The 17,656-nt window shown below is 40.7% G+C and overlaps 1 protein-coding gene across 1 annotated transcript in view; it reads left to right on the plus strand.

Moving 5' to 3' along the window:
• The window catches only part of TGFBR3 (transforming growth factor beta receptor 3), a 228,297-nt gene extending 226,150 nt beyond the window's left edge, over positions 1-2,147 (plus strand). The window contains exon 17 of the mRNA XM_035018047.1: positions 1,322-2,147. Within this exon, the coding sequence (XP_034873938.1) occupies positions 1,322-1,362 (41 nt within the window). The 3' untranslated portion in view covers positions 1,363-2,147. The remainder of the gene's footprint in view (positions 1-1,321) is intronic.
• Positions 2,148-17,656: the final 15,509 nt, after the last annotated feature.

The raw sequence follows: 17,656 nt of genomic DNA on the forward strand, positions 1-17,656 counted from the left end.
AAGCCTCACAGCAGGTCTGGAGGTTAACTAGTCCAGACTGAAACAGGCAGATGGAAGTCTCCAGGAGGGAATATCTGTAGGAACAAAAGGAACTGAAAGAATATCAGACGTTTAGCTGAAAAAGGAGGTTGAATTCAGAGGGTTTTACAATGCTTTTGTAACTGTAGGAAGAAATTATGATAGTGAAAAATGAGCAATGGGTAAAAGGGGAGGAAAGTATTACCTCTAGAAAGACCAGTGAAAGAAGGAAATGTAATCATGTGACATTTCATAGTAAGAGGAAAACTAAATAGTGATTTAACCAAAACTTAAAAAAATACCAGGCAGGGTGCCTGGGTGGCTCAGTCGGTTAAGCATCTGCCTTTGGCTCAGGTCAGGATCCCAGGGTTCTGGGATAAAGTCCCGCATCGGGCTCCCTGCTCAGTGGGGAGTCTGCTTGTCCTTCTCCCTCTGTCGCTCCCCATTCCCCCTGACTCGTGTTCTCTATCTCTCTCAAATAAATAAATAAAATCTTTAAAAAATATATCTATTTTGGAAGGATGAAGTAGGATGAAGGATAATAAGCGATAGAGCTAAATCCTCATCTTCTGTATAAAAAGTCAGCAGATCGTATGTGGAAGTATTGACTTGGGAGGTAGCAGTATAACCCTACTGGTTAGAAATATGGAAATAAATACCATACAAAGTAGCAGAAAACACTTAAGAGGAAGATAAAGGAAATGGAAGGAGTAGACAGGGGACTTCGGTAGTTGTTGTTTATAAACCTTGTAATATGATTGGACTTTTAAAACCTTGTACATGTATTATTTCCAAAATAATGACATAAAAAGTCCATGGATAGGACCAGCTTCAGGCATGACTGGATTCAGGAGCTCATACAAAGTTATCAGGACTCAATTTCTCAGCTTCGCTTTCCCTGTATTGGCTCTGTTTTTAGTTAGGCCCTCTTCATGGGGCACAGGACTTCCTGGCCCCTCTGTTTTCTTTTCCTTCTTTCCTTCTTTCCTTCTTTCCTTCCTTCCTTCCTCCCTCCCTCCCTCCCTCCCTCCTTCTTTCTTTCTTACTTTGTAATTAAAAAAGGTTTTAACTGTGATTAAAAACACATGAAATTTGCCATCTTCATAATTTTAATTGTACAGTTTAGTAGTGTATATTCACATAGTGTGTATTCACCTTGTTGTGCAACAGATCCCCAAAACTTTGTCATCTTGCAAAATGGGAACTCTATACTCATTAAACAACAACTCTTTATTTCCTGCCCCCCACCCCTACCCCTGGCTCCTGGCAACCCACCATTCTACTTTCTGCTGTTTTCTTACAGCTATTTGTGCCAGCCAGCAGAAAGACACCTCCCCTTCCTGATAATTCTGACAAAATCCCAGGATCGAGTTCCACTGAACAGACCAGGGCTTGACCAGCATCCCCGAAACAAATGGCCTGAGGGTCAGGGGTGAGTGGCTGACCAAGCAGTGCTGACAGTGGAAGGAGCAAGAGCTCCCAACAAACAGAACCAATGGAGTCTCCACGAAGCACCAGGCTGGGCAGGTTGTGGGACATCAGGTCCCCACGCCCCGCCCCGGCTTAGACCCCTCCTTGACTTAGAGGCTTACCTGTACCTCCATGATCTTCCAAGCAGGCAAGACTATCTCAACTCTCCATGGGACTCTTTTTTAAACCTCTTTAGTATAAGCTGTTTTTAAAAAAGATGTATTGTTTGGATAAGTCGAAAATTGTAATTATTAGTAAGGTTGACCTTCTTTGAAATGTTCATTAGTTACGTGTGTTTTTTTAATGACTTGTCTGTTCATGCCCTTTGCCCATCACATATTATTATTAAACGCATTTATCAGCTTTCTCAATTCTGATAAATGTGCAAAAACACATTAAAAAATATTTCACGGAACCTTGTACAGGACTTTAGAGAGTACCGAGTAGTGTGATTCTCATTTTACAAAAAAGACAACTAAAGCGTCGACAGGTGAAGTGTCCAGCCCTCTCTAGAACCCTGCTAGTCGTGGATGAAGGAACAGAAAATCTGGTCTGATCCTCCACCTGTTAGATCGTGCTGCCTCTTCAATTATGCCTCAATTTCATTCCCCCAAAGTCACATTTCCTGCCCCATCATCATATTCGGGGATTACAGAGAGCCTCTTTTATTTTCCCACAGTTTGCAGCATTTTTAAAAGACTGAGGATAAATAGCTGAGAAGATTTTAAGCTAATTTGAGGTCCCTTGTGATTTCATGCTAGAAGGTTGGCATGCCCCCACCTTGCAAATCTCCACTGCAGCTAGCCCAGTAGTGGGCTGAATTCTGCCATTTAAATAATACAAGTTACAGTGAAAAAGGAGATTAGTCTCAAAGCCCCGTCAAGGAAGGAGAATGAACATTTTGCAGGGAGCAAGCTGCTGATGTTTTGCAGGGGGAGAGAGGGAACACTGCACTGTAATGTTGTCCCCAGTGCCTCCCTGCTTTGCAATCCTGGGTTCTCATGTAGCTCCTGACCACACAGGAAACTGAAAATACCCGGATTGCCATGAGGCTGCCTGCGCCCCTCCCGCTGTTCTCACTTGGCATTAGTGATGTGGTCACTGTGTGGGTCACAGCAGATACCATTTGTAGAAGAGTAACAGGAGGTTTTAGAGTTTCAAAATGTAAACTGAACTCTAAGGAATATGAAGCACAGGGCAGGATTTTCTGTCGCTGAGGAAATCTCTTTGTCCAGAGTAAACTGAAGCAATTGTGTTTTGTTGACTCTTAAGTTTCAAGAGTAATCAAGTATCTACTACAGTTTGGAAGGCAAACTGCTAAACTCTGTATTGTTACCTGTTAACTTTGAGTTTCTTTTTTCCTTGACAGTGTGCACAACTCCAGCAATAATAGGTCAGGCAGTGACCTCTACTAGGCTGCTGGTGGGAGGAGAGTAGAAGAATGTTTTAAGTGTGGAAATCGAGAGGCTTAGAACTATTGAGAGATGGGACTGGAGCTTTAGATGGTTGAGGCAAAAGGGCCGGGTTCAAACTAATAATGCTAGGTAGAGCACTGGGTATGTATCAGGCATTGTGGGGAATCCGTGATGGAACACCACATGGCATAAGAACACATTATCAATATATTGTCCAGGGGAAAAAGCAGGCTACAAAATAATCTGTAGAGTATTAGCCCAATAATGTACATATATTTATGCATAGAAAAAAAGTCTGGAAGAAAATACATCAAGGTGTTAATAGTGGTTATTCTGTATGGCAAGAATATAGGTGGTTTTAATTTCATTCTTTGTGATATTTCAAATTTTTTTTTCAAATTCTCTACAACTATAAATTTTATTTTCTTTTATTTAAGATTTTATTTATTTGACAGAGAGAGGCACAGCGAGAGAGGGAACACAAGCAGGGGGTGTGGGAGAGGGAGAAGCAGGCTTCCCGCTGAGCAGGGTGCCCGATGTGAGGCTTGATTCCAGGACCCTGGGATCATGACCTGAGCCAAAGGCAGACGCTTAACGACTGAGCCACCCAGGCGCTCCTGCAACTATAAATTTTATAATCAGAAAAAAAATAATGTGATTTTTAAAAAGAAGTTATCAAATTTCAATTCTTGTTTCATTTATTCATTTAGTCTTTTTTTTTTTAAGATTTTATTTTTAAGTAATCTCTCCACCCAACCCATGGGGCTTGAACTCACAACCCCGAGATCAAGAGTCACACGTGCACCCACTGAGCCAGCCAGGTGCCCCTGATTCTTGTTTTAAAATTAAGATATGAGGGGCTCCTGGCTGGCTCAGTGGGTGGCGCATGTGACTCTTGTGATTCTGTTTCTATGTCTATATATATATATCATACATGATATTACTGATGATATATATATATATATATATATTACTTCCTACCTCAAAGAGTTATTATGAGGATTAAATGAGTTCTTACATTTAAAGCACTTAGAACAGTGTTGCATGCGTTTCTTACTATCATTGTCATCATTACTTTTATCATTAAAAATTCTCTCAAATTCTCTTATCCAATCTTTAAAAATGCACAGGCAGAGGCAAACCTAGGTCAAGCATTTTAATGCCTGCATACTTGGGACTCTAGTCCAAACACGTGTCTAAGATATACCAACAAGACCCCAAGAAGAGCCTCAGCTGGGCCTCCCAGGGCTCACAAGCACTATCTCGGAAGTAAACGGAAGTAACTCAAGATTGATTTTGTCCTTAGCTATTAACCAAATTAGCCAAAGTGTAAAGTTAAAACCAGGAAAAAAATTAAAATATAAGGGAAAGAGAATTCTTTCTACCTTAACCCTCAAATCACTTTCTGCTCTGACCCTTGATCTCACTGTGTCCTCCAGATATAAGCCACCTTGTGAAACTTCACATTTGTATCTTCTCTCTTGCTCCTCATCCCTCACGCTCCTCACACCCCTCCCTTCAGCCAGCACCCCACTCTCACTTCCAGGCCCAGCTTTAACCACTGACATCCACACAGATGAGGCTGGATTCCACACCAGCCTGCCCAGCCCTGACCTCTCGGACCCCTGAGGTCCTGGGAAAGGGAGCCTGAACCCGACCCCGCTCAGGAGAGTGAGAAGTTGTGGTGAGATGCCCCCATAGGACCTGCTCCCAGGCTGGCCTTATCCCCGTGTGGGGGCTGGGATTTCCTGCCCGGAAACACTAGGCCTGGACACAATGGGGGTTATCAGTCACCATCGGGGGATCAGGACCACAGTGGGAGCCCTCTACTTAGCTCTTGGTTTTCCAGGCCTTTCCTGTGTGAATCTTTACTTCCGTGGAAGCTCTTGTTTTGGTCTTTTCCAAGATGGAAACCCTTCCCCCAGCTTCCTACCCCTCTGTCACCGTGGGTCAGCTACCTTTCCATTCCCATGCTTTCCAACTTTGGGTCTAAGTTAACTTAAACTGATAATTAACAGAGCCTAGGTAAGAAAGTGTTTCCACTCTTTCTAGATCTTTTTTTGTTCTTTGTTTAAATTATGGGTGAAATTGATGTATTAACTTAATTGGCTTCCATGATGATGATAATAATTCCATCAACTGAGCAAATTAATAAATTATACCGGTATTGAGGTTTAAGTTCTTAATCTAAGAGCTTATTTGCCTTATTTAACAACCCTAAATAGAAGGTCTTTCTATTTTGCTAAAAACAGAAGTATTTTAAAAAATGAAATGATACGAGAAAACATTTTAAAGGAGGCATAATTTATTCTGTGGCAAGTCTTAATATAACAGCAGAATTGCTTTTAAAATTTATGTTGCAAAATACTAGCTATCATTTACTAATACTTATGTATCAAGTGGCTTACTCATGTGAGCTCATTCAGTCCTCAGGACCACCTATTTTATGAATGACAAAATTGATCCTCAGAGAGGCTGCATAACTCACTGAGATCACTCCGGATATAAATGTCAGAGCTGGGTTTTGAACTCAGCCTGTGTGACCACAAAGTGTGTGCTTTTGACCCCACACTATAGTGCTGCCTCCCAAAGAAGCTGCCACCTCTCACATCTAGCAGCAATCCCTGATACGATTGTAGTGCTTGGACATGGCTTTAGGTCTGAAAGCTTGTCTCCCATCTGTACCAACCCTGCCCTCAGCTTCTCAAAACTCACCACCCTTGCCCACAGGACTTTAATGGCTCCAACTTCAGAAAAGATGATGCTGTTTATTCCCATGAGCGCTCCTATAATTCAAACAAAAAACGAAACTAGACCACAAAGAAAGTATCAACAAGTTAAACAATGGTGATTTTCCTGATGTGTATCTCTGTGTATGTGATAATATATATGATATGATAGCGGATTCTTTCCAAACAATTCTTAGGTTGTTCTGATTTTTCTGGAATATAAGTACCATGTTCATCTACCTGTTGGGGAATTGAGTTTCGCCAACTCCTCCTTCCCAAGTAGGATGTGGGAAAAGAGAAAGCAAAGAAAAGGAAAAGAAAGGAGGAGAAGGAGATGGAGGAAGAAAATGACATCTACTCGAAATGGGAATAAAACCAACCAAGAAAGAGTTGCTGTCCCCTCCCTCCAGCTGGGTGATTCCTGAGTAGGCTTCACTCTGCCCTCCCATGCAGGAGGGTGAACTGCTGTGGGCTGTGAGCCCCCCCACAGGGGAGAAGGAGTACCCACGTCTGAGGGACCCCCCCAGAGGGAGGCCTGCTATGACTCAGCGGGGAGTGGGCCAGACTTGCACCTCCCTGCTTCTCCTTGGATTCCACCGGGACCCATCTTACAATGACTCAGATTAGCTCTCACTGCCCTCAAAGTCTGAGGAAGTGTCAGTGCCTGCTGTGGGTTAACACCCCAACAGTCAATTTAAATGATTTAATTAATTTTTGTGACATCCAGCCGGCCTGCCTGAGGGCGGACCCCTGAGGTCATGATGACACGTGTGCCTGCGGCTGCCCGGACCTCTAGTCTCTGGGTCTCCACAGGACTCGGGTCACATTCAGGGCCACTGGTTGCACTTCAAGGAGTGATACCCCCAGAACACGGTCCATGGGAGAACCCGAAGGGGAGGGTCCTGGGCACTTTTCAGGAAAGGATGGCAGCTCTGCCGTCCGAGGAGCCATGTGCTGCGCTCCTTGGGTGAGATGACCTCATGCAAGCAAGTGCCTCCGGTCTCCACCCAGAAAAAAAGCAACTGTGGGTCCCTTTGGAGTACCGTGAAAGCCATGTGCCTTGGGTGAGCTCAGAGGTTTTCCAGGGGAATCCAAATGTGTCTACCAAGAGAATGCCTAGAGACTTCCGAGTTTTGGCTAGGGAGCCTTCTTCCCATGCCTCACATAATTTGCTCAGGGTTTGTGAAGTTCATGGCCTAGGAGCTCTGGGGTGACTCTCAGTGTATTGGGGAAGCACTGCTATCCAGCAAGTCCTCAGAGGTCATGTGACCCGGACAAAGTAAAAGTCCAGTGCTGGACTCCAGTTCTGCTTCATCCAAGTAAATGGCTTCAGTTCAACCATGATGAGGAAATTTGGCTTACTCTGTGGGGACCGCTTTGTCAGCCAGAGGCAGACAAGTTGGATGCCCAATGATGTCGACTCACTCGGGTCTCAGGCTCATGGGTGGCCCAGGAGTGAGGTATAGGAAGGGCTGCTCCCATGGTTACTACGAACACTGCCACCCCTGCTTCCGTCCTCCCTTCTGCCCACTCCTGTCTCCTAGGACCCCTTTGGGGGCGGCCCAACACCACCTTCCCCTGTCTGGGGCGAGGGTGAGGGGTATCCCCCCTGGGTCAGCTGGCTTGGCCCAGCCCACCATCTCAAAGTTCAACACATGCATTATTCAACACCAGGCCAAGGGCTTGTGGCTGAGAGGAAAGAGCCCTCTGCCTCCTCCCTGGCCTCCTGGCTAAAACTGCTCACTCACACTAGACAGCAGGGTAAAGTGTGCCGTCCTGGACAGTTAGGTCCTGAGCCGTTTGATTCCTTGTCCTCAGTTCTCAGATCAGTAAAGTTCCAGATGTGATTAAAAATAAAACAGGAAAAAATGGCTTGGAAGACAAAGGAGATTTGTTCCCGCTTCTCTAGATGAAGGATAATTTTAAGGACAGGGCCTGGTCTCTAAGAATTCTTTCATTTAAATAATGTGTGCTTTGGGAAGACATAATCTTTTCAAAGATAATTTTTCACTGCCTTGAGCAAAGTGCTGTAGCTTCATTTGGCAAATGGAGGCATTGGGAACGAGAGGTAAAACTATTTCACAGCTTCATATAGGAAATAGAGACAGGACTTGAAGTTCTTCATAGTTTATAATTCTGTCACATTCCTTGAGGAGGAGGCCAGGGGCCTGGAGGGCAATTAGTTGTAAAAACGTGTGTCCCGGACAATCAGTGTTAGGTTTGCGGCACCATAACACAAAAGCTTTACAAATGAACTTGGACCTAGCAGCTCCACTTCTGGGAAGCTCTTCTGGGAAATTGATGAGGGCTGTGAGCGAAGATACTGTTAATGATGTTCATCACAGGGCTGCTTTTAATACCAAAAAATTAGACAGAGCCTGAGTGTTGAACAATAGGGATTCCATAACTGTGATTCATCCATTATATACCATTGAAAAGGATGCTGTGGAAGTGTAATGTCAAACAAACAAGGTATTGTTACACGAATCAGGCAGCATGTGTAGTATGACCCCAGTTTTAATTTTTAAAAAATGTATATGTCTCAGAAAAATATTAGAGTGATATTATTCCTGGGTAGTTTAAATTTTTTTCCTTTACATTTTCTAAATTCTCTGCATTAAATATGAATTTGATTTTACTAAAAATACATAGTACATGTTACAAAAATAGTACCTCGGAAGATAACTAAAATTCTAAGTCCTGGGTGAGGTAGAGTATGGCCACTTACTGATTTTACTCAACAACCTTAGGAAGGACCTAGATAAGTCATTTAATTTGTCTCCAAGGCTTAATGTTTCTTCACCTGCCCACCACCCAGCCTTGCGATGGGGCCACAAACTCCTGCTGGGACTTATCTCTCAGAGTTTAATAGTTTTATGAACACCTTATATGTTAGGTACTACTTGCAGGCTCCATACATTACCTTCCATGACATGTGTAACGGGAGGCGGTAAGAATAACAATAATAATAGCTGAAATTGATTCACTGGTTTCTATTTATTTTTTGTTTTTTTAAAGATCTTATTTATTTATTTGTCGGAGGGACAGAGAGAGAGACTGAAAGAGAGAGAACCCACAAGCAGGGGGAGGGGCAGAGAGAGAAGCAGACTCCCCGTTGAGCAGGGAGCCCGATGCGGGGCTCCATCCCAGGACCCCAGGATCATGACCCGAGCCGAAGGCAGACGCTTAACCGACTGAGCCACCCAGACATCCCCACTGGTTTCTATTTATCAGGCACCATGTTAAGCATTTTACATATATTAACTCACTTTCATTCCTCTTTGACTCCTCCCTTTCTCTCAAGTGTCTCGATGGATCTGTCAGCAGTGGATCCTGTCAGTTCCTCCTTCGCAATATGTATAAATGCTACTCATTCCTCGCCATCTCCTGAAGTCTCCTGACTTTTGAGCCTGAGCTACTGGGCCTCCCAGTTGGTCTTCCTGCGGCCGCCTCCCTGCAGTCTTTTCCAATGGAGAAGTGTGTTAAAATGTAAATCAGATAATTTTACTAATCTGCTCAAAATCTTCTGATGGCTCCCCTTCCTGCTCAGATGAAAAACCAAATTCCTTATAACAATCTATAGGCTCTACATGATCTTCCCCACTCTTCCTTTGTATGCCCCTAAATAAAACACCTTCCCCTCTGACCTCATCCTTTATCCTACATCTGTATCACTTAGCTTTGCTCTGAACTGGCTTTCTTTTCTTCTTTTAAAAATTTATATACTTTTGGGGGCACCTGGGTGGCTCAGTTGTTAAGCGTCTGCCTTCGGCTCAGGTCATGATCTCAGGGTCCTGGGACTGAACCCCTAGAGCTCCGCTTTGGGCTCCCTGCTCCGCGGGAAGCCCGCTTCTCCCTCTCCCACTCCCCCTGCTTGTGTTCCCTCTCTCGCTGTCTCTCTCTGTCAAATAAATAAATAAAATCTTTAAAAAAAATGTATATACTTTTAAATAAAAATTGTATACATTTAAGGCAAAAAACGTGGTGATTTGATATACATACTCATAGTGAAATGATTACTGCCGGCAGGCTGATGAACATATCCTCACCTACTTGTCATTTTTTATGTGTGTGATGACTGCCCTTCATATCTACTCTCTTGCGTATTCCCAGTGTTCAGTACGGTTTTATTAAGTATAGTCAACCTGCTTATCTACTACACCTCTAGACCTGTTTTTCCTACCTGATAGCAACTTTGTGCCCTTTGGCCAGTATCTCCCCACTCCACCCCCGTCAACTACCCCAACCCTGGCAACCACCTTTCTACACTCTGCTTCTCTGAGTTTGACATTTTTTGTTTTGTTTTGTTTTGTTATTTTGGGTTTTTTTCTTGTTTTTGTTTTTTGGGTTTTTTTTGGATTCTACATATAAGTGAGACCATACAGCATTTGTCTTTCTCTGTCTGACTTATTTCACTTAGCATAATGTCCTCCAGGTTCATCAGTATTATCGCAAATGGCAGCATTTCCTCCTTTCTTGGAGCTGAATAATATTCCATCCTCTGTGTGTATGTGTGTATCCCACATCTACTGTATCCATTCATCCATCGGTGGACTCAGGTTGTTTCCATATCTTGGTTATTGTGAATAATGCCACTAAACAAGGGAGTGCAGATATCTCTTCAAGATTCTGATTTCATTTCCTTTGGCTCTACACCCAGAAGTGGGGTGGCTGAATCATATAGTAGATCTATTTTTAATTTTTTGAGGAATCTCTATATGGTTTTTCATAATGGCTGTTATCAGTTTACTTTCCCACCAACAGTGTAGAAGAGTTCCTTTTTCTCCACCCCCTTAGCAACACTTGCTATCTCTGGTCCTTTTCGATAATAGTCATCCCAACAGGTGTAAGGTGATATTTCATTGTGGTTTTGATTTGCTTCTTCCTGATGATTAGTGATGTTGAGCACCTTTTTATACAACCATTGGCCATTTGTATGTCTTTGGAAAAATATATATTCAGGTTCTTTCCCCATTTTTTTTTTTACTGCGTTGTTTTCTTGCTATTGAGTTGAGTTCTTATATATTTTGGATATTAACCTCTTATCAGATATACGGTATGCAAATATCTTCTCCTGTTCTGTAGGTTGTCAGTTCTCACTTTGATGGTTTCCTTTGCCGTGCAGAAGATTCTAGTTGGATAGAGTCCCACCTGTCTATTTTTCCTTTTGTTGCCTGTGCTTTTAAGGTCAAATCCAAAAAAATCATTGCCCAGACCAATCTCAAGGAGCTTGTCACCCACATTTTCTTCTAATAGTTTTATTGTTGGAAGCCTTACGTTTAAGTCTTTAATCCATTTTGAGTTGCTCTTTGTATGTGGAGTGAGATAAGGGTCCAATTTCATTCCTCTGCCAGTTTCTCCAACATCATTTATTGAAGAGACTGTCCTTTCCCCATTGTGTATTCTTGGCATCTGTGTCAAATATCAGTTGACCATAAATGTGTGGATTTATTTCTGGGGTCTCTATTCTGCTCCTTTGGTTTTTATGCCAATGCCATGTTATTTTGATTACTATAGTTTTGTAGTATAATGTGATATCAGGTAGTGTGATGCCTCCAATTTTATTCTTTTTGCTCAAGACAGTTGTATTTATTCATGGTCTTTTGTGATTCCATATGAATTTTAGGATTGTTTTTCCATTTCTGTGAAAAATGCAATTGAAATTTTGATAGGGATACATTGAATCTGTAAATAGTTTTCGGTTATATGGACCTTTTAGTAGAATTAATTCTTCTAATCCATATGGTATATCTTTCCATTTACTGTGTCTTCTTCAATTTATTTCATCAATGTTTTTGTTTTCAGTGTACAGATCACAGATCTTTTACTACCTTTTTTTTTTTTAAGAGAGAGAAAGCATGTGCATGTGTGAAGGGGAGGGGCGAGGGAGAGGAAGAGAGAGAACCTTAAGCATGTTCCACGCCCAGTGTGATCTCATGATCCTGAGAGCATGACCTCACCCAAAATCAAGAGTCAGATGCTTAACCAACTGAGCCACTCAGGTGCCCCAGATCTTTTACCATTTTGATTAAATTTGTTCCTATTTTATTGCTTAAAGCTATTGTAAATGGGATTGTTTCTTTAATGTATCTTTCTGATTGTTCATTGTTAGTATATAAAAATGCAACTGATTTTTGTATATTGATTTTGTATCCTGCAATTGTACTGAATTCATTGATTAGTTTTTAACACATTTTTGGTGGAGTCTTTCGGGTTTTCTATATCATGTCATCTGCAAACAGTTTTAGCTCTTCCTTTCCAATTTGGATGCATTTTATTTCTCTTTCTTGCCCAATTGTCATGGTTTGGACTTCCAATACTATGTTGAATAAGGGTGGTGAGAATGGGCATCCTTATCTTGTTCCTTATCTTGAAGGAAAAACTTGCAGCTTTTTACCATTGAGTGTGGTGTTAGCTGTGGGTTTGTCATATATGGCTTTTATTATGTTGAGGTACATTCCTTCTGTGCCTAATGTGTTGAGAGTTTTTAGCATGAAAAGGTATTGAATTCTGTCAAATCCTTTTCCTGCACCCATTAAGATGATCATATGATTTTTTTTTTTTTTAAAGATTTTATTATTTATTTATTTGACATAGACAGAGATAGCGAGAGCAGGAACACAAGCAGCGGGAGTGGGAGAGGGAGAGCAGGCTTCCCGCCGAGGAGGGAACCCGATGTGGGACTCGATCCCAGGAACCTGGGATCATGACCTGAGCCAAAGGCAGACGCTTAACGACTGAGCCACCCAGGCGCCCGATCATATGATTTTTATCCTTCATTCTGTTAATGTGGTGTATCACATTTATTAACTTGCATATGTTGAGCCATCCTTGCATACTAGGGATAAATCCCACTTGATCATGGTGTCTGATCCTTTTAATGTGCTATTGAATTCTGTTTGCTAGGATTTTGTTGAGGACTTTTGCATCTGTATTCATCAAGGATATTGGCCTATAATTTTCTTTACTTGTAGTGTCCTTGTCTTGGCTTTAGTATCAGGGTATGCTGGTCTTTTCATGTGTGCTTGAAAAGAATGTGTTGGATGATTTTCTGTTTGAACGATCTATCCATTGTTGGAAATGGGGTATTGTAGTCCCTTACTTTTAATTATTGCATTGCTATCTATTTCTCCCTTTAGTCTGGAAGTGTTCCCTCCTATTCAATGTTTTGGAAGGGTTTGGTATTAATTTTTCTTTAAAAGTTTGGTAGAATTCACCAGTGAAGCCACCAGGTCCTAGGCTTTTATTTGGGGGGAGGTTTGGATTACTAATTCAATCTCTTTACTTGTTACTGGTCTGTTCAGACTTTGTTTTTTCATAACCTCATGGTAGGTTGTAAGTTCTAGGAACTTATCCCTTTTTTCTAGGTTGTCCAATTTGTTGGTGTATAAATGTTCATGATAATCTCTTATGATCCTTTGTATTTCTGTGGTCAGTTGCAATGTTTCTTGTGTTATCTATGATTTTATTCATTTGAATCTTTTTTTTTCTTAATTATCCTAGCTAAAGGTTTGTCTCTTCTGTTTATCTTTTCAAAAAACCAACTCTTAATTTCATTTCTATTGTTTTTCTAGTCTAGATTTCATTTATTTTTGCTCTGATCCTTATTATTTCCTCCTATATGCTAATTTTAGGTTGAATTTGTTCTTTCTCTAGTTCCTTCAGATGTGAAGTTAGGTCTTTTCTTCTTGTTCTTAATGTAGGCATTCATTGCTATAAACTTCCCTCTTAGGACTACTGCATCTCATAAATTTTGGTATGTTGTGTTTCCACTTTCATTTGTCTTGAGATACATGTTTTAAATTTCCCTTTTGATTTCTTCTTTGATCTATTGGTTATTCAGACATATGTTGTTTAATTTCCACATAGTTGAGAGTTTTCCAATTTTCCTCTTGTTCTTGATTTCTAGCTTCATACCATTGTACTCAGAAAAGATACTTGGTATGATTTCAATTTTCTTCACTTTGCTGAGACTTGTTTTGTGGCCAAACATAAGATCTGTCTTGGAGAATGTTTCATGTGTGCTTGAAAACAATGTGTTGGATGATTTTCTGTTTGAATGATCTATCCATTGTTGGAAATGGGGTATTGTAGTCCCTTACTTTTAATTATTGCATTGCTATCTATTTCTCCCTTTAGTCTGTTAATATTTGCTTTATATATTTAGCTGCTCCAATATTGGGTATATCTATATATATATATGGCTATATCCTCTTGATCAATTGACCCCTTTATCATTATATAGTGAGCTTTCTTTCTTTTGATAGTTTTTGACTGGTAGTCTATTTTTCTGACATAAGTATAGCTGCCCCTGCTCTCTTCTGGTTACCATTTGCATGGAATATCTTTTACCATCTTTTTACTTTTGGTCTATGTGTGTGCTTAAAGCTTAAGTGAGTATCTTATAGGCAACATATTGTTGTTCATAATATTCCCTTATCCTTTTTGTTTCTCTAAGATCAGTAGAGATGTCTCCTCTTTCATTCCCAATTGGAGCTGCAACTGTCTTTTAATGTAAACATAATGTGCCATGATGGAGCCTTGAGACATTTTTATTCAAGAAAACCAAGTGTCTGTGGAAATTAGTAAGATTTCTAAGGGACTAATTTAAACTATGGAACCAGTAAGATCACCTACCTTAATGCAGGTTTTTTCCAACAGCGCTGGCCTCAGTTCCCAAGAATTGTTTGGCAGACTGGGAAAGTCAGAGAGAGCATTCTGTGTATCAGGGTCTCGTGGCAATACCAGAAAAGGCATGAATCAGCACATAGAGCACCTGGGGATTATCTGATAACATATGGAAACATTTTATGGGTAGAAATAATTTGAAAAGGAGGTTGAAGTCCTGAAATTAACCATCCTTATTCATTTCCATGTTACAAATATGAAGGGCAGAATTCACTAACTTCTTGTTGCTTTCTTCAATTGTTTTCAGAAAGGCAGTTTAGAAGAAGGAAGGAAAAATCAAAGGACTTCTCAATTCACACAAATCATATAGCACAAGCAAAGCTGTTAATTATTAAATATTTAGCTAGGGATTGATAAGCCGTTATTTGGGAATGAGCTAGAATATTTAGGAGAATGGTAATATGGGTCTAAGTATTGTTACTGATTAGGGGCTATTCCAGTACAATCAAAATATAACCAGTTGAAGTTGAATGTGTTACCTATTTTTCTTAAAATTGCACAAATTAAAATGATTTATTCCTATTAAATACAGTAAAACCAGGTTCTAAATCAGATATGTCACTCTGAGCTCCACCATAATACTAAAAATCAATTGTTAGTTCCATGAGGGCAGAGATTTTGATCGCTTCATTTCATAGCGTGTCCCAAACATAGTGCTTTGTGCCCTGTAGGCACCCAATGAATTGTTGTTGAATAAATACATGATTAGTAGTAGCTGCTGTCACTAAGGTTCCACTGTTTTTTGTTTTAATTTTTTTTTAAGATTTTATTTATTTATTTGAGACAGGGTACGCAAGAGAGGGAGAGAAGGAGCAGGGGGAAGGGCAGAGGGAGAGGGAGAGGGAGAAGGAGGCTCCCGGCTGGAGGTGGGGGGTGGGAGGGCTCCATCCAATGACTCCAGGATCATGACCTGAGCTGAAGGCAGCGGCTTAACTGACTGAGCCACCCAGGCGCCCCACTAAGGTTCCACTGTAAATAATAACGGAAACCTCCTTTTTGTTGAAGAGTTATCATAGTTCAAAGGCAAAATAACCTCTCCTAGCAACTTCCAAAACGCAGCTATAAAACACCCCCTGAAGGATTAGTCCCCTGAGTGATAAAGCACCCTGATTCAAGGTTCCAAAAGCTCAGCCTGTCGGAAATATCAGAGTCTTAAAACAATCATGTTTAAAAACACTGTTGTTTTAAAGATTTTCTTTGATTTAAGTGTTGTTTCTCTTGGAAAGGGCTTGTTATTTTTCTAAGCAAGTTAGGTCATTAAACTGGGCATACCGGGAAAAAGGAAAATTAAAGAAGACATTTTAAAAACAGAAACTATGGTTACTTCATTGTATATGTCTTGACACAGTTTCTGGTGCCTCCCATTTAATTTTACCAATAAATGTTCTTTATTAAAAATAGACTGAAAATATAATTTGAAAGAAGGAATTTTAATAAGATGTTTAATCATACCTTCCTAATGGGGTTAGTATGAGGAGTAAATGGTCTAATGAATGTAAAGTACCTGAAATATATAAGACAATCATTAAATGTAGGACGTTTATTACTTTTGCTGTGGGTGGAGCCTGTCCTCATTAAACATTTTGATATTTTGTTCATCACAGATTTTCTAAAGGGAGTTTGATTCTTTAAAATATTGCATTAAAATATCATTTTTCTTGATTACTAAGCTTTGGGGTTTCCCTAAATTTTGTGCCTGAGGCAAGTGCCTCACTTGCCTCACTCTAATCCTGGTCCTGGTGGGTGACTCTGTGATCCACGGATGATTTAATCAGGTTCTCCAATGTGTCCCATGCCTGATCCCCTTATATAGAAAACTGCTCCACCCTTGACCTTGTGGAGAAGCAGTATCCTTAGAGTCATTTTGTGTCAATGACCACAGTTCTCCCTAATCCTTTTTTAAATATATGTGATTTGAACTATTCAATTGTATTTATTTTTTTAAGCTTTTATTTTAATTCCAGTTAAAATACAGTGTTACATTAGTTTCAGGTATACAATATAGTGATTCAACACTTTCATACATCACCTGGTGCTCATCAGGACAAGTGCACTCCTTTTTTTTTTTAAAGATTTTATTTATTTATTTGACAGAGAGAGACACAGTGAGAGATGGAACACAAGCAGGGGGAGTGGGAGAGGGAGAAGCAGGCTTCCTGCCGAGTGGGGAGCCCGATACAGGGCTCGATCCCAGGACCCTGGGATCATGACCTGAGCTGAAGGCAGATGCTTAATGACTGAGCGACCCAGGCGCCCCAGGAGAGGTGCACTCCTTAATCCCCAACATCTATTTCCCTCACCCCCCACCTCCCTCCCCCTCTCTGGTGACCATCAGTTTTGTCCTCTGTAATTAAGAGTCTGTTTCTTGATTTGTCTCTCATTCTTTCTTTTTTCTCTTTGCTTGTTTTGTTTCTTAAATTCCACATATGAGTGAAATCATATGGTATTTGTCTTTCTCTGATTTATTTCGCTTAGCACTGTACTCTCTAGCTCTATTCATGTTGCAAATGGCAAGATTTCATTCTTTTCTGTGGCCGAATAATATTCCATTGTATATATATGCAGCACATCTTCTTTATCCATTCATCAACCAATGGACACTAGGGCTGCTTCCATATCTTGGCTATTGTAAATATTGCTGCTATAAACATAAGGGTGCATATATCCCTTTGAATTAGTGTTCTTGTATTCTTTGGGTAAATACCCAGTAGTGTGATTGCTGGATCATAAGGTAGTCCTATTTTTAGCTTTTTGGGGAACCTCCCTACTGTTTCCCACAGTGGTGCCCCAGTTTGCATTCCCACTGAAGTACAAGAGGGTTTTCTCCCCTTCTCCACATCCTTGAAAACACCTGTTGTTTCTTGTATTGTTGATTTTAGCCATTCTGACAGGTGTGAGGTAATAGCTCATTGTTAGGTTTTTATTTTTTTAAGATTTATTTATTTGAGAGAGGGAATGAACAGGAGGGGCAGAGGAGGGAGAGAGAATCTCGAGCATACTATGCGCTGAGTGCAGAGTCCAATGTGGGGCTCAGTCTCACAATCCTGAGATCATGACCTGAGCCAAAACCAAGTCAGAGGCTCAATCAACTGCACCACCCTGGTGTCCCTCATTGTGGTTTTGATTTGCATTTCCCTGATGATAAGTGATGGTGAGTATCTTCTCATTATCTGTTGGCTATCTATATGTCTTCTTTGGAGAAATGTGTGTTCATGCCTTCTGCCCATTTTTTAATTGGGTTATTTGGTTTGTAGGTGTTGAGTTTTATAAGTTCTTTATATATTTTGGAAACTAACCCTTTATCGGATATGTCATTTGCAAATATCTTCTCCCATT

Source organism: Mirounga leonina, unplaced genomic scaffold (assembly GCF_011800145.1).
Source record: "Mirounga leonina isolate KUSES-001 unplaced genomic scaffold, KU_Mleo_1.0 Mir_173, whole genome shotgun sequence".
In the NCBI taxonomy this organism is placed as follows: Eukaryota; Metazoa; Chordata; class Mammalia; order Carnivora; family Phocidae; genus Mirounga; species Mirounga leonina.